At 37.7% G+C, this 15747-nt stretch overlaps 4 protein-coding genes across 5 annotated transcripts; all 4 read right to left on the minus strand.

Annotated features, from left to right (window-relative positions):
• Nucleotides 1-686: 686 nt before the first annotated feature.
• Nucleotides 687-1079, minus strand: LOC123915181. The gene has a single exon (XM_045966323.1). The coding sequence runs from the start codon at nucleotides 1077-1079 to the stop codon at nucleotides 687-689; it is 393 nt and encodes a 130-aa protein (XP_045822279.1).
• A 316-nt stretch (nucleotides 1080-1395) lies between these two features.
• On the minus strand, nucleotides 1396-6350 carry LOC123919075 (PKS-NRPS hybrid synthetase cheA-like). Its single transcript, XM_045971299.1, has 3 exons — nucleotides 6006-6350; nucleotides 3858-5677; nucleotides 1396-3754 (listed from the first exon to the last, which is right to left on the minus strand). Exons 1-3 carry the CDS (start codon nucleotides 6037-6039, stop codon nucleotides 2720-2722), a joined length of 2889 nt encoding a protein of 962 aa, XP_045827255.1. The 5' UTR covers nucleotides 6040-6350; the 3' UTR covers nucleotides 1396-2719.
• Nucleotides 6351-7061: 711 nt separating this feature from the next.
• LOC123912838 (disease resistance protein RPM1-like) lies at nucleotides 7062-10627 on the minus strand. Of its 2 annotated transcripts, none has more exons than XM_045963415.1 (2): nucleotides 7520-10627; nucleotides 7062-7333 (listed from the first exon to the last, which is right to left on the minus strand). In XM_045963415.1, exon 1 carries the CDS (start codon nucleotides 8997-8999, stop codon nucleotides 7554-7556), a length of 1446 nt encoding a protein of 481 aa, XP_045819371.1. In that variant the 5' UTR covers nucleotides 9000-10627; the 3' UTR covers nucleotides 7062-7333; nucleotides 7520-7553. Both variants share the same exon structure in this region, with proteins under 2 accessions (XP_045819371.1, XP_045819372.1).
• A 1512-nt stretch (nucleotides 10628-12139) lies between these two features.
• On the minus strand, nucleotides 12140-15387 carry LOC123916830 (disease resistance protein RPM1-like). Its single transcript, XM_045968392.1, has 2 exons — nucleotides 12591-15387; nucleotides 12140-12317 (listed from the first exon to the last, which is right to left on the minus strand). The coding sequence occupies exon 1, from the start codon at nucleotides 15385-15387 to the stop codon at nucleotides 12625-12627; it is 2763 nt and encodes a 920-aa protein (XP_045824348.1). The 3' UTR covers nucleotides 12140-12317; nucleotides 12591-12624.
• Between the last annotated feature and the right edge of the window lie 360 nt (nucleotides 15388-15747).

A 15747-nucleotide genomic window follows, 5' to 3' on the forward strand; every position in this document is an offset into this window, starting at 1 on the left:
AGACTCGGGTGAAGGAACAAAGAAGAGGAAGAAGAAGAAGAAGACAACAACTGAAGATGCCGGAACAAGCAGCTTGTAGTTTTTTATTTTTTGTTTTCGCTATGTTTTATTTTTTTTTAAATCCTGCCGTGTACAATGGAACAACTTGTCCGTATAATTTCGTTTTGCTTGGGATGTATGAACATGGATTTATATTGAATGCGGTTTCCATTTAATTTGTTTTTTTATTGGATTTGGATTGGAATGTATGAATTTCATTTGAAATACGATTATATCCGAACAGGTGATTTCGCGTGGATATGATCCCACGGGTGATACATAGTTTAAAGTCATTTGTTGGGAAAAGATATATTTCGGTAAAAATATGCCGAAACATACTAAAACAGTGAGCCAGACAAAAATTCGGGAGGATATTACCGAAATCTGGGTAATATTCGGGTTGCAGTTACCGAAATTACTAGTTCGGTAAAGTTTTGCCGAAATTACCTATTTCCAGTGACCGAGTCAAAATTCCGGTACCTAAATACCGAAATCTGGGAAAGCTTTGGTAAGCTTTTACCGAAATAGTATTAATTATAACTTCAAGAAAATGAAACACACTTAGGCAAACTAAAAATCACAACAAAGATGAAAAGGAAAACACACTTAGGCAAATTAAAAAACAAAACGATAACAACACGGTCGCATCACTTAGTTTGCCTATTTGGGTCTTCCGGCCCAACAAGACAAGCAAGGATGGCTTCAACTGATCTTGTCAGTGTCGCATCTAGCTCGATAGGTCCCGTGGAGGAGTACTGCTCGAAGATTGAAAACATAGTTTCAACATCATCGTTGTTTTCAACAGCCATACGAGTGAAAGCAACGCGTCCGTCAGAACCAATTGATGGCTTTCGATACAGGAGATTTGATACCGTTCTATTGTCGTTCGGGTTGTTGACGGTGCGATTCAGTTGGTACAGCTGCTGTTTCAGACCTTCGAACGTTTCACCGTCATTGATTCGAAACAAATGCGGTTTTCCATCGCCGAAGTAAACTGCCGCAAGAGTAGATCTCATTCGTTGTGTGAGTGAGACATCCATTTTCCCGTTATTTTTTTTCTGTCGAGTGTTGAATTCAACAAAACACGTGAATTTAAAGATGGGTTTGGTGCACATTATGGCGGTAGGTGAGCGTTAATGAGGTGGATTGGTAGTTAGCGGAGTTAGGTGGGCTTAAATGCGGTAGATGGGTGTTGATTCGTTTGGCGAGCGTTTAGAAAATTTAGATGGAGCATAAAAAACGGGCAACATAAAAGCATTCATTAATTAAAAGGTCACATCAACATAACTGAAAAATAAGCGATAACGTAAACGAAAATGCAACGACAACATAACTGAGAATTCAACAACATGAGTAACCAAATTTCAGTTTGTAACTACTAAGGTAGCATACAAACGTGGATACTTCGGATCAACTTCTACCCCATTGAACATGTCGTTCACATCGTCATCATTTTTCAACTCCTTCCACTCGTATTTTCGGGGTTGCTCATCATATCCACCGACATTATCACTGGCCAGATCGATTGTCGATTCGTAATACGCAATTTTTTCTATTTTGATTTGTCTGCCGTATTTGAAGCGATACATGACTTCGATCTGGCGTTTAAGAGCTTGAATAGTCGTCAAATTGTTCGACAGGTCAACGCAGAACAACTCGTTGTTACCGCGAAACTTAACTGAAAATGCATGAGATGTCGCCCTATTGTTATTAACAGACCGATTTGAAGCACTCATTTTGTGAAATTGTTCAAACGTGTTTTTCACAACTATACACATACGGCGGTTTTATACTACATTCAATCTAATTACGGCCACATAATTTCGTCGGTGTAATTTTAACCACAACTAAATGTCGGTGTAATCTTGACCACAAAAAAAAAAATTAAATAAAAATAAAAATTGTCGGTCCAATCTCAACCACAAAAAGTGTCGGTGTAATCTCAAATATAAATTATTTGACGGGTTCGTATCGATTAAGTTATTTATATGATTTTTAACAAGTTTTCAGGCATATGCTTACATCTTTTCTACCCCCCAGTTTTCTTTTATACCCCCAGTAAACAGTTGTAAATTTAAACACATTTCGGTTCGCATTCCCCGAAGTTTATGAGTTCGGTTAATATTCACCGAAGTTGACTGTCATACCCCCTTATTTCGGTACCAAGCTACCGAAAATTTCAGTGGTTCACTGGAATATGTAGGATTCGGCAGATGTTTACCGAAATTATAGTTCGGTAACTATTTGCCGAAATAACAGCATACTTCGGTACCAATCTACCGAAAATTTCGGTTGTTCACTGGAAATAGGCTGGTTCGGCAGATATTTACCGAAATCTGGGTAAATTCCGGTACATAGTTACCGAAATATATTTTCATGACAACCAATGATATTGTAACTCACGACCTTCCATGGAATGACATCCACGCGAAATCCACTGTTAATGCTGTTCATCCAGACACATTCATATTGGAAAAATTATTCATACAATTACACAACATCAAGATTACTTCAACCAATATCATTATATTGACACAAACAATTACACAACACCAAATCACTTCAATATATTTCATTACAAAATGGATGTCATTACATCTCGATTCATATCATTACAAAATGGATGTTCTTTACATCAAAATATATAACAACGTAAAATACATTAAAATAGGCCAAATGATCAGTCAATCACCAACGGAGTTTCTCTACTGCCTGCACCAACTATTTGGATGGGGACAACGTTCTCGGTGCTCATCATCTCCTCGAACCTATGTTGCGCAGCTATGAATGAATCTTCCCAACCCAAACTTTGTTTAGCACAATATTGCTTCCACGACTTGTTTGATTTGGGTATCGGACACCCAACTTTAAGCTTTACCAAAACATAGTGATCCGGTAACGCGCCAAGGCAAATAACCCTTGAAGACGGGTTTGGTGACGGAATGGAACGCAATGGGAAAAAAGTTTCACAAGGCCCATTTTGAAGTATGGAGAGCTGAACAACTACTCTATCCAATATGGTGGCCACGATATGTCCCATATCCGGCAACGTGAACCATTTATCCATCGGTGCAACACTATTCCTAATACTAGTACGTTGTCTCGTCCTCGGGGGTGGGAGTAGTGCATCACAGATATATTGGTAACGCTCCTCGCAACCAAATATAGCAACATACATATCCTTATTCAATCGCAACTCCCTGCTCATGTTGCACCGTATCAGTTCAAAATCATCTTCGTTGCCTCTCTGAGCCAATGCAACGGCACGGTAACCACAATAGCCGTCGCCGTCCACGTTGATGATATCTTCAATGAAGGGATGCATGAATTTTGGCATGTGGTTAATTCCAAAAATTTGAGATGATGAGGTTAGTGGCAATGGGTTGGACACAGTGAGCGGAGCTTCAGACACCGTAGGCATAGGGTTTGATGCGGTAGGTTGTGATGATGATGGCCTTGAGTGGGACGGAATTGACGGAGACGGCTTTGACGATTGCGACGCTTGTGTCTCCGTGAAATATTCTTCAACATGCTCCCATCGAGACTTATCTCTGCTGGTGGATCTTGTTCCACGGACCACCTTTTTCTTTTTAGCCCCTTTTGATTTTACATTTGTGGTCGGAGGCTCCACATCGGTGGTTGTAGGATACGCAATCTTGCGGAGTTGATCTCGGATCTCATTTTTCATGCTTACATCAGCTGTCCTCAATCGTTCCTAAAACAAACAAAAAAAAAATATGCCATTAAAAATTAAAAACCAACGCATAATGATCGTAAAATCGTAAAATAAGTGTATTATGCCTTTAATAAACACGCACCTGAATTGCTTGCCACTCTGCCGTGCACGCATAATCGTCCTCGACGTCGCCACCAACTTCTTCATCTTGGAAACAAATTATCTTCCAATGTTTGTAAACCTCATCGAGTCTAATAGGCCTATTGTGGTGCAGTTTCTTGGCAATCAAACACGCACATGGCAGCCCGTAGTTAGTCCTCATCAGACAACCACACTTCATGCTATCCATACCAGTAAACTCGACTCTTTTTGATTCAGTGTGGATGTATCTCATTGCACGTCTAGAGATTTTAAACATCAAAGTCGAGTAAAGTGTTTTCTTCCGGTATGTGTGTCCATACACAGACATGTTCTGGCCAAATTCAGTTTGCACTTGGGTGAATTGATTGCCTAACATTCTGTGGATCGATTCCCAACCCTTCACCAAATCACCGAGACCGTCGGTCAAGTAACTTTTCAAAACACCGTGTGCGCTTTCGGCTCTATTTGTCGTATGGTTGCCCATGTGCATATGCTTGTCCACCCATGCACTCACGAGCTTCTCTTTGTCGGTGTCCAAAATTGTCTCTTCAACGTATCGAACAAATTTTGGCCACCTCTCACATAACTTCCTAAAAGCCATAACATTTTCAGTATACTCGGCCTCAGTAGACGAATCTAACACATCCTCGAACGCCAAACAGACTCTTTCCCTCATGTCCGCCGCCTTGACCTTTTCCCCATCCCTCACCTTGACCAGCTCGACTGCCTTGGTCCTCACATTCTTCTTAACATGGAACCGACAAACCAACGCCGCCGCTTCTGGAAACACAGCCGGAATAGCATTCATCAAAGCTAAATCTCGATCCGTCAAGATAACCTTCGGCAAATTTGTCTCACGCCTTAACAAACAACGTAGTTGTTGCAGAGCCCATATAAAGTTGTCTTCCTTTTCGTTACTGAGCCAGGCAAAAGCAACGTTGAATGTCTTCTCGGTCGAAGTGAATCCGACTATCTCAAACAGCGGCATTTTGTACTTGCTGGTTTTGTATGTGGAGTCCATCATCAGCACAGTATGGAAAGAGTTGAATAAAGTTATGGACCTCGGATGTGCAAAGAATATATCTTGAAGATGTTCTACTCCATTTTCAACAACCGTCCGATACTTGTAGTAGTACTTGTTATCATCAAGCTTCTTGCATAAGTGTTGCATCTCAGTCATGGACGCCCTCATTTTAACTCTGTACCTATGACGAGCGTTGTACACTTGCTTTGCAGAGGTCTTGTTTTCCGGATCTCTCTCCTTTAATGTGGACAATATGTTTTTTGGAGCCACCGCATTCCTTGTCATCTCGTCCATAAAATCCTTCTCTTGTGGTTTCAAACGCCCCGCCACGAGATGCCCTTCAAGCCCTTTGTCCAACTCGTGGTTATGCATACCGTTGACAACAGTCAAACGCCATAGTTTTGTTGCCTTGTTGTAATACCCACGGAGTCGGAAAGGACATTCGCATTTTCTTGTTCCGGAGGTATCGGATTTCAACTTCTTCTTGGCTGGAACATACTTCCCACTACGTTCACACTCTAACACCAATTGAGCCTTTCTCTTCTCGCCCGAATCGGATCGCCTAACTATAATTGCGAACCTTAAACTTTGCGACACGCTTCGAGCCCATTTGATCAACTCATCTCTGTCGTTCTCTTCCCTATCAGTCGCAAAATGAGACGATGTGTCAATTTCTATCGGCTGCGGCACATTAGGAGGACTTCTTGGTTGACCAGCTGGAACAATGCCCGTTGCAAAAAGGCCAAGCACAACAGGTCGCCTAACTTCGACAACTTCGTTAATTTCGCCTTCCGTAACTACAGCATACGCAAATGAAAAAACAATCAATCAACCACACATAATATTTACAATCCTATAACAACACTAATTAAACACATAGGACACTATGAAGTCAATATGAAGCCAAAATAAAGCCAAGTCAATATGAAGTACAGTTTATAAGTCAATATAAAGTCAAGTCAAGCCAAGCCTAAGCCTAACGCAGAGGATCAACATTTCGGTTCGTATAAACCGAAGGTCACATAACCTGACTTCGGTTTATATTCCCCGAAGGAATACTGTCAGAAACCTTGCGAGAACAGAGTCTATGATAGCAAGAAAAAACGAATTTAAATCGGTGGTTACCTGAGTTTTGTGCTTTGGTGCGTGTTGAATCCATTAGATGATGCTTCAATCTCGATTTCAAGCCTCAAATGCGTCAAAAGTTGATCTTCTTTCCGTAAGATTTTCAAATTCTCGTTTTGTGAATAATAAGAACTGACAGCAGAGTATTTATATATAGAAACACTTCGGTTAACATTAACCGAAGTAATTCAGCGAGTGGTTTATATAAACCGAAGTCCATGGCCTGCGGTTCGTAAAAACCGAAGTCCATGGCCTGCGGTTCGTAAAAACCGAAGTCTCTTGACAAAATTTTTTTATACCGCAAAGGGCAAAATGGGATTTTCGGGGGGTATAAAAGAAATGGGGGGGGTCGGGAGAGAAAACTTCATAAAAAAATTTTGAGGCCCCTCCGGTTTGGAGGCCCAGCGCTGTTGCACATTGTGCACTTGCTGTTGGCCGGCCCTGACAATAATAATCTGTACATAATAAACAAAGTGACTGTGCTATTTACTCCAGAATTGACAGAGTGATTGGTAATATAGATTGGTTTCAGAAGGACTACACCCTTACTGTTATGCACCCTAGTGTTTCTGACCATGCACTGTTTTGTCTGGAAAGTGTTGGAGGTCCTCATAGAAGAAGAAAAACCCAGTTTAAGTTTCTTAATGCTTTTGCTGACTTGGATTGTTTTCTGCAAGCAGTGGCTACTAGTGAAGACAAAGGAAAACCAATATTCTTGTCAAATAAGACATTCAAAGTATTTGTTGTATCAGATGCATTAGCTAGCCTTCTTTTGCTCAATGACTTCTCTTCTGATGTTTTTATCAGCCATAAATGGATGCTACGCCGAAGGAGACTTTATACTTGGATTGCTTCTGATGTTTTGTTAGCTTTTCACTCTGTTAGTGCTTTGTTTGGTTTGGATTTTCTGTCCTTTGCAGCAATGGCAACAATGGTAGCATTTATTACAGCTCTGTCTATATATCTAGAGGGGAAATTTAAATATTTTACACTTCATTTCTTTACATGCTTATTCCCCGAAGGACTATGTTTGAACAATAAGCTAGAAAAGCAGAATGAAAATTACATAAAACTTTCATTTTTATTGCACCAAAACAAAGGAAATCAACAGAAAAATAAGGTCTCACAATTCTTGAAAGGGAATCCCTCATAATATGTTGTATACATGATATACTACAATTACATATAACTCAAACATCAAACTCAAAAGAACAACAAATCAAACATATAACTTTTTTATTGAAGAACAACAAAAGTTCCAAAGTGTTGCAGTAGAAGTCCCTGTGGAGAATCAGAGTTGCCATTGCACTTGAAATTGAACCCAACACCTAACAAATCACATCAAAATGAATTAATTAGACTCTTTCAAATGAGCATAATTGGTAGTGCTAAGTTAAAATAATAGAGCATATTACAGTGCTTGTATTTTGATGACAGGATTTATTTTAAACACTCTAATACCTATAAAAATAAAATAAAAGGTAAATATTAAATTTTAGGAAGAAAAAACACACCTTTTTTCTCCTTGATTATGGTAAATCATGATTTCTAACTCCTTGGGATTAGAATACGCACTCCATACCAGTTAAAAAAGTCTACAAGGGGCACATGCTGAATCGAATTCCAATCATCAGTAGAAATGTTCTGAAGTTCATACGATGCAAAATAAATACCAAGAACTTCAAGCTTCTCCAAGTGTTGGATACCGGTGGGAATATTATTCGTCAGTCTATGAACTCCATGTAGACACAGCTTTTTCAAAGAAGACAATGCTCCTTTGTCGATAATAATATCTCTCAGTTCATCTGAATATTCAACATGCAGTTCCTTTAGTTTCTGAAACCATCCATCTTCAAAATGCAAACACAAACCTTCAAAAGCAGATTTCTTTATCGAGAGGAACAACAAGTTTTGCAAACTTTTTAGTGATTTCAATGGATCTTCAGTTAAACGGGAGTAGCACAACGTCAACTGAACAAGATTTTGAAGCTTTGGAATCCATTCGGGAAACTTCTGTAGAATCCCACTTAGCGTAAGCTTTCGAAGCTTAGTTGGCAATGAAATCAAATTCAAATCAATGACTTCATAAGAGCGCTTTTCATGTCTTGATACAACAGCTAGTCTTTCCAAGTGTTGCATTTCATTGATTGACGAAGATAGAATGATTCCATCTTTTCTACGAACATTAACCAACCCCAAATCCCTTATCTGCTTCAGCTTTCCTAACCCTGTAATCATCTTTTCTGCTCCCTCCATATGTAAATCAACATTTCGTAGCGTTTGTAGGGATGTCATCTCTTCAATACCATCCTCTAATTCAATCAAATACAGGTGCATGCCAGTAAGATGTCTTAGCTTACCAAGTTTATTAATTTCTTTGGGCAACATAGCTCTTGTACTCTCTATATTGAAGGTCTCTAGGTTACGGAGCATTGCAATAGATTTTGGGATTCCAAATACTATCACTAAAGACTTTCCCAAGCTTAAATACTTCAAGTGGATAAAATTTCCTAAATTCTCAGGAACACTCGTCAATGAATCAGAGTTACAATCAAGAACCCTCAACAGCTTGAAATTTTTAGGGATTTTAACCTCAAAAAATATTTTTGATTCTTTATCTGTGATAACAAGCAGTGATCGAACATGTGAGCTTTCAATACATTGAGTTAAATTATTAGAAGTGGTTATTATTGATAAACGCCGAATTATTCCATTTAAGGATGACTTGCCATCTTCACTAATTTGAGTACAAAAGTTTAAATCCTCAAACTTTTCAAGGATCATCTCACGTATTTGATCATGAACACAACAACCTTTAGCTTTACCATCTTTTCTAATTGAAGATACTTGCACCAAGCTTCTATGGATCAACTCTGTTAAATATCCTTCTGCAACTTCTTCCAAAGTCTTCCCGGTTTCCTCTTTCACAAACCCTTCAGCTATCCATTGTCGAATCAGTCTCTTTGATTGAACTATGTAATCTTCTGGATACATTCCAAAATACAACAAACATGACTTGAGATAGTAAGGCAAATCCTTGTAACTTAAACCTATGATTTCTTTTATGCCAATTAGATGTGTATCTTTCTTTAGCTCTGAACTTAAATTTTCTCTAAATCTCTGTCACTCAAACCCCTTTTTCACTCTTGTAGACAAAAGACCCCCAATGGCCACAATTGCAAGTGGTAAACCCTTGCATTTATTAACAATCTCAATAGTTATACCACTGATCTCTTTCAGACAACATCCACCGGAGTCAAATTTGAATGCCTTCTTATTGAACAACTCCAATGATTGTTCTTGAGTTAAAGGCTGCAACTCAAGGACCTCAATGAAAGAAGATTTTTTACAAGATACCACAACATCTAGGTTCCTTGTTGTTATCAAAATCTTACTTCCATTTTTATTATCAATTACAACAAATTCAATATCATCCCAAAAATGCACATTCCAAACATCATCAAACACGACAACGTACCTCTTTTGCTGCAAGTAGTTTCTCACTTCATTTGTCAATGACTCTCGATCCATTTTATAAATACTATCAGGAGGATTGCTGCCTTTTTGTTTGTAAAACTTTAGCAACATGTCCTTCAACAACCCTTCAACATTGTATGATTGAGACACCGTGATCCATACAACAAAATCAAAGTGACCAATGACATCCTTGTTGTCAAGAACTGTCTTTGCTAGAGTTGTTTTACCTTGCCCGCCCATTCCTACCACAGAAATGACAGTGCGCTCTTCTCTTCCCTTTACCATCCAATCAATCAATCTTTTTCTAGGCGCTTCAAAGCCCACAACATCGGCTTCATCAATGTAAAGAGCAGCCACTCGAGGGTCGTGCCATTTGGCATTTTTGCTTCCTCTAGAATTGCTCGATCCTTGATCCAAAGAACGTTGGAAACCGTATCTTTCACTTCTTTCCTTGATCCCACGTACCAATGATTTAATGTCTTGAATTCCAGACGCTATTTGGTGGCGTTGTTTTAAAGTTTTGAACAAGTGAGAAAAATTGTTGAGTAAAGCTGCACATCCGGGATTACGAGGCTGTTGTTCCACATGCATCATATAGTTATCAATGATGTCTTCTATCCGAAAAGCTGCTTCCCTAAGCTGTTTCACCCAGATTTTGACTCCTTCATCAGTGTTGTCTGCATCAGCTGCAGCTCTTCTATCAGCATCCTTAAGGAAGGCTTGGATGCTTTCCAGTTCATCCTTAATTTCTGCAAATTCATTGTGAACACCTTTGAGCAGTTTCACTTCTTCTATTAACAATGGAAGCAGTTTGTCAATAGCAAATGACACTGCCATTTCTGCCATTTTGAGAATTTTTTTGTTTTGTTTTGAGATCTGTGTGTGTGTGTGAGATGTATACTACACTGTGTGAGATGAAGATGATATGGATGGAAATTTGTTAGATAAAGACATAAGGGAAGGCAAAGTGATATGAGTGTATGGATAGGGATTATCTTTTATTTTAGAGATAAATAATTTCGTATCCAAAACAACATAAAGGAAGACCTTGCATGTCTGTAAAAGACCCTCTTGTGAATATGGCTTATCTATAAAAGTAGATGGCATTTAAGGCACAAAAGTTATGAAAGTAAGTTTATGTTAGCCCCTACCCATTGACCCTGACTTTTGCTCACTGTCACTGATATTTATTGAGCAACTTGAGATCTGTCAAAGTAGTTGCAAAAAATAAATCTTTTTGTTTGGTTTAGAAAAAAAAAAAAGACAATTCTTTACTCCCTTGATCACTATTATAAGTAAAAAAATCATTTTTTAGGTTTATTGAAAAAATGATATATTTGGTCCATATTATAAAACAAATATATCAATTTTAACATAAACCTAAAAAGTGTTTTTTTTATTTTTTTATTTTTATAATAGTGGCTGGAGGATGTATACTGTTATATATTATTGAAAATGGTGATATGTTGTCCACACTTCTTGACTCATTTGTCATGATAAGTTTTGTTAGGTTGTAAGTTGTAACTAATTTACATTCATCTCCACACTTAAGTCATGATTTGTACGGTTGAGTTAGGCCCGATACTCAATTCTAAAATATATATTTCATTTCTTATATAAGGAAGGCAAATGAGTGTTATTGTGCATATTTTCCTTAGCTTCTGCAGCTTTTAAGCACCCATTTGAATTAGTTTTCAGCTTCAAGAAGACCGCTGTCACTGAGTTCGGTATGATCTTTATTTCTTAATTTTCTTCACAAAACAACTATGGATTAGTAGAAACAGAATCATGTTTTGGATTATGATTAAAGTACCAAGTTTTTAAGAGAATTTGAAGGCAATCTCCTTAGTTGAAAATTTTAATACCAAGTTATAACTTAGCTATTCATTGTTAGTGAAAACAACAAATAAACTTAGCTATTCATTGAACTTCATATGTAAATTTAAACTTGATTCAGAAAACAGCTTCTACATTTTCCAATCACTTTAAAAACACATAATGCATTTTTATGAGTTTAGAACTACTGTAGTAGTTATGATTAAAAATGTTCTAGTTATATTTTCCTACTTTCATAAAAACTCATGTTGTTACAAATATTATTGCCAAAATTTGCTTGACGATTTGACCACAGTTACTATCAACCACTTCACTTGGCAATACTAAAAGGTGATTGGAAATCAACAAAGGCTTTTCTTGAGAACGATCCAAGCGCATTGACAGCAAAGGTTACAATACATGGCAGGACTGCACTTCATGTTGCAGCTGTAGGAGCTCAGTGGAAAATTGTTGAGAAGTTGGTGCAACATCAACATAATTGGATTTGATGGGATGCACTTGCCATCACTATGTTTGAAAGTGTAAATACTGCAAAGGCATTGGTGGCTATATATAAATCATTCTCTTACACAAGTTACTGATTTTAAAGGATTTACACCACTCATCTATAGCATCACATCTACAAGATGTAAAGAGATGATTAAGGGGTCAAATTTCTTATTAGCTTCACTCAGCACAGAAAAAGCAAACAAAAAGAAATTAACTTCTTGAGCGCTAGGAGAGGGACCGCCAGATTGAGGAGTCAAATTTCTTATTACACCAAAATAGAAAGCAAATCAACAGAAAAATAACGTCTCACAATACTTGAAAGGGAAGCTCTCATAATATGTTGCATACATGATATACTACAATTACAAATAACTCAGACATCAAATCAAAAGAAAAACAAATTAAACATATAACTTTTTATTGAGGAACAACAAAAGTTCCAAAGTGTTGCGGTAGAAGTCCCTGTGGAGAATCTGAGTTGCCATTGCACTTGAAATTGAAACCCAACACCTACCAAATCACAAAAAATTGAATTAATTAGACCCTTCCAAATGATATGATTACAAAAAAATAGCTTTTGGGGATCCAAAATATAATTGGCAGTGCTGAGTTAAAAATAATAAAGCATATTACAGTGAAAATAAAGCTTGTATCAATATAGTTCATATACATTAAATATACAATGAACCTTAAGAGTGTATTTTTGCTTATAAAGTGTCACGGAGGGAGTAGAAATTAATAAATAAAAAGGTAAATATTAAGTTTTAGGAAGAAAAAGCACACCTTTTTTCTCCCTGAGTATGGTAAAGCATGATTTCTAACTCCTTGGATGTGGAATAAGAATTCCATCACTGCCAGAAATTTGTACAAGGGGCACATGCTGCATTGAATTCCAATCCTCAGTAGAAATGTTCTGCACCAATTCATCTGATATATAAGAAATACGGAGAACTTCAAGCTTCTCCAAGTGTTGGATGCCAGTGGGTATATTCTCCAGTCCGAGGAGCCTGTCAAACTTTAGCTTTTTCAGAGAAAGCAGTGCTCCTTTGTCAATGATAACTTCTCTCAATTCTTTGGTATATCCAACATTCAGTTTTTTAAGTTTTTGAAACCATCCAACTTCAAAATGCAAACACAAATCTTTATAAGCACAATGCCGTATATTGAGGGACAATAAGTTTTGCAAACAAATTACTGATTTGAATGGATCTTCAGGTAAATTGGAGTTCCACAACCTCAACTCAACCAGATTTTGAAGCTTTGGAATCCATTCGGGAAACTTCTGTAGAATCCCAATTAGTCTAAGTTTTCGAAGCTTAGTTGGCAATGAGATCAAATCCAAATCAATGATTTCATAACCCTCGTCACCACATCTTGATCCAACAACTAGTATTTCCAAGTGTTGCATTTCATTGATCGACGAAGATAGAATGGTTCCATGTTCTCTACGAACAGTAATCAATCTCAAATCCCTCATCTGATTCAGCTTTCCTAACCCTTTAATTATCTTTTCCGCTCCATCCGAATCTAAATTAACATAGCGCAGCGTTTGAAGGGATGTCAGCTCACCAATACCATCCTCTAATTGAATCAAAGACAGTCTAGAGCCGATAAGATGTCTTAGCTTTATAAGCTTGCTAATCTCTTTGGGCAAATCACCAACACCAGTAGCCTTTAGATCCAAGGTCTCTAGGCTATGGAGCTTTCCAATATATTTTAGGATTTTACATTCCCCAATAAACCTCAAGCTTAAATATTTCAAGTGGATAAAACTTCCCAAATTCTCAGGAACTAAAGCAGATTTGCAATCAAGAACCCTCAACAGCCTGTAATTTTTAGGGATTCTATTCCCAGAAAATAATTTTGATTCTATATTTGTAAAAACAAGCAATGACCGAACATGCGAGCTTTCAATACACGGCGTTAAATCATTGGACGTGGTTGTTATTGACAAGCGCCGAATTATTCCACTTAAGGATGACTTACCGTCTTCACTAGTTTGCCTGCAAAAGTTCAAATCCTCAAACTTTTCAAGGATCATCTCACGTATTTGATCATGAACACAACAACCTTTAGCTTTACCATCTTTTCTAATTGAAGACACTTGCACCAAGCTTCTATGGATCAACTCTGTTAAATATCCGTCTGCAACTTCTTCCAAAGTCTTCCCCCTTTCTTCTTTCACAAACCCTTCAGCTATCCAGTGTCGAATCACTCTATTTGGTTTAACTTGATAATCTTCTGGATACATTCCAAAATACAACAAACATGACTTGAGATAGTAAGGCAAATCATCATAACTTAAAGCTACAATTTCTTTTATCCCAATTAGATTTGTATCTTTCTTTAGCTCTAAACTGAAATTTTCTCTAAATCTCTGCAACTCAAACCCAGTTTTCGCTCTTGTAGACAAAAGACCACCAATGGCAACAAGTGCAAGTGGTAAACCCTTGCATTTATTAACAATTTCAACAGCTATACAACTGAGGTCTTTTGGACAACATCCACCATAGTCAAATTTGAATGCCTTCTTGTTGAACAACTCCAGTGATTGTTCTTGAGTTAAAGGTTGCAACTCAAGCAACTCAGTGAAAGAAGATTTTTTACAAGACACCACAACATTTAGGTTCCTTGTTGTTATCAATATCCTACTTCCACTTTCATTATCAATTACAGCTTGTTCAATATCATCCCAAAATTGTACACTCCAAACATCATCAAGCACAACAACATACCTCTTTTGCTGCAAGTAGTTTCTCACCACATCGGTCAACGACCTTTGATCCATTTGATTAATATTCTGAGGTGGATTTTCTTCATTTTGTTTGTAAATTTTTAGCAACATGTCCCTCAACAAGTCTTTAACATTGTATGTTTGAGACACTGTAATCCATACAAGACAATCAAAGTGTGCAATGACATCTTTGTTGTCAAGAACTTTCTTGACTAGAGTGGTTTTGCCTTGTCCTGCCATTCCTACCACAGAGATGACAGTACGCTCTTTTCTTCCCTTTACCATCCAATCAATCAATACTTTTTTTGGCGCTTCAAAGCCCACAACGTCAGCTTCGTCAATGTAAAGAGCAGCCTCTCGAAGGGGGTGCAGTTTGGATTTCTGGATTCCATTAGAACTGCTTGAACCTTGTTCAAAAGAAAGTTTGAAATCATAACTTTTACTTCTTTCCTTGATCCCACACATCAATGACTTAATGTCCTGAATCTCAGACGCTATTTGATGGTGTTGTTTCAAAGTTTTGAACGGGTGAGTGATCATCTGGAGTAAAGCTGCACATCCGGGATCTTGAGGTTGGTGCTCTAAAGAAAGCAAATATTCATCGACTATGTCTTCTATGCGAAAAGCTACTTCTCTAACTTGCTTCACCCATATTTTCTCCATTTCACTGATATTGGGTGCTTGAGCTGCAGCTCTTTTATCAGCATCCTTAAGGAAGGCTTGGATGCTCTCCAGTTCTTCTTTAATTTCTGCAAATTCCTTGTGAACACCTGTGAGCAGATTGACTTGTACTGATAACAATGGAAGCAGTTTGTCAATAGCAAAAGACACTGCTATTTCTGCCATTTTGAGATTCTTTGTTTTTCTGTGAGATGTATACTACACTTTGTGAGATGCAGAAGATATGCGTGGAAATGTGTAGATAAGAGAAGGCAAAGTGATTTGAGTGTAGATATTCGCATAGAAGTCATGTGCACCAGAACTTTGTGGAAATGTGTCGGATATAAAGAGACGTGTACTACGCACTTGGTGCCAAAGTCACGTGCACCAGATTTTGCCACATGTTATATATAATTTACTATTTTGAATTTGGTGCCAAAGTCATTGCGCATTTCATTGTCATTAGTAATCTCTGACTCTCATGAAAATCTAAAATACTTTCGGATTCTTCAATTCTTAGTCATATTAGTTTTTAACGTCTATTTC

Source organism: Trifolium pratense, linkage group LG3 (assembly GCF_020283565.1).
Source record: "Trifolium pratense cultivar HEN17-A07 linkage group LG3, ARS_RC_1.1, whole genome shotgun sequence".
Lineage (NCBI taxonomy): Eukaryota > Viridiplantae > Streptophyta > Magnoliopsida > Fabales > Fabaceae > Trifolium > Trifolium pratense.

What these genes read in the sequence shown, in the direction of transcription:
- LOC123919075 (XM_045971299.1), bottom strand. Translation starts at nt 6,039, where the DNA reads ATGGATTCAACACGCACCAAAGCACAAAACTCAG. An exon ending in CACCAAAGCACAAAACTCAG is followed by an intron (nt 5,678 to 6,005) that starts GTAACCACCGAT and finishes CGTATGCTGTAG; the next exon opens with TTACGGAAGGCGAAATTAAC. An exon ending in CAGAGTGGCAAGCAATTCAG is followed by an intron (nt 3,755 to 3,857) that starts GTGCGTGTTTAT and finishes TGTTTGTTTTAG; the next exon opens with GAACGATTGAGGACAGCTGA.
- LOC123916830 (XM_045968392.1), bottom strand. Translation starts at nt 15,387, where the DNA reads ATGGCAGAAATAGCAGTGTCTTTTGCTATTGACAAACTGCTTCCATTG.
- LOC123912838 (XM_045963415.1), bottom strand. Translation starts at nt 8,999, where the DNA reads ATGTATCCAGAAGATTACATAGTTCAATCAAAGAGACTGATTCGACAA.
- LOC123915181 (XM_045966323.1), bottom strand. Translation starts at nt 1,079, where the DNA reads ATGGATGTCTCACTCACACAACGAATGAGATCTACTCTTGCGGCAGTT.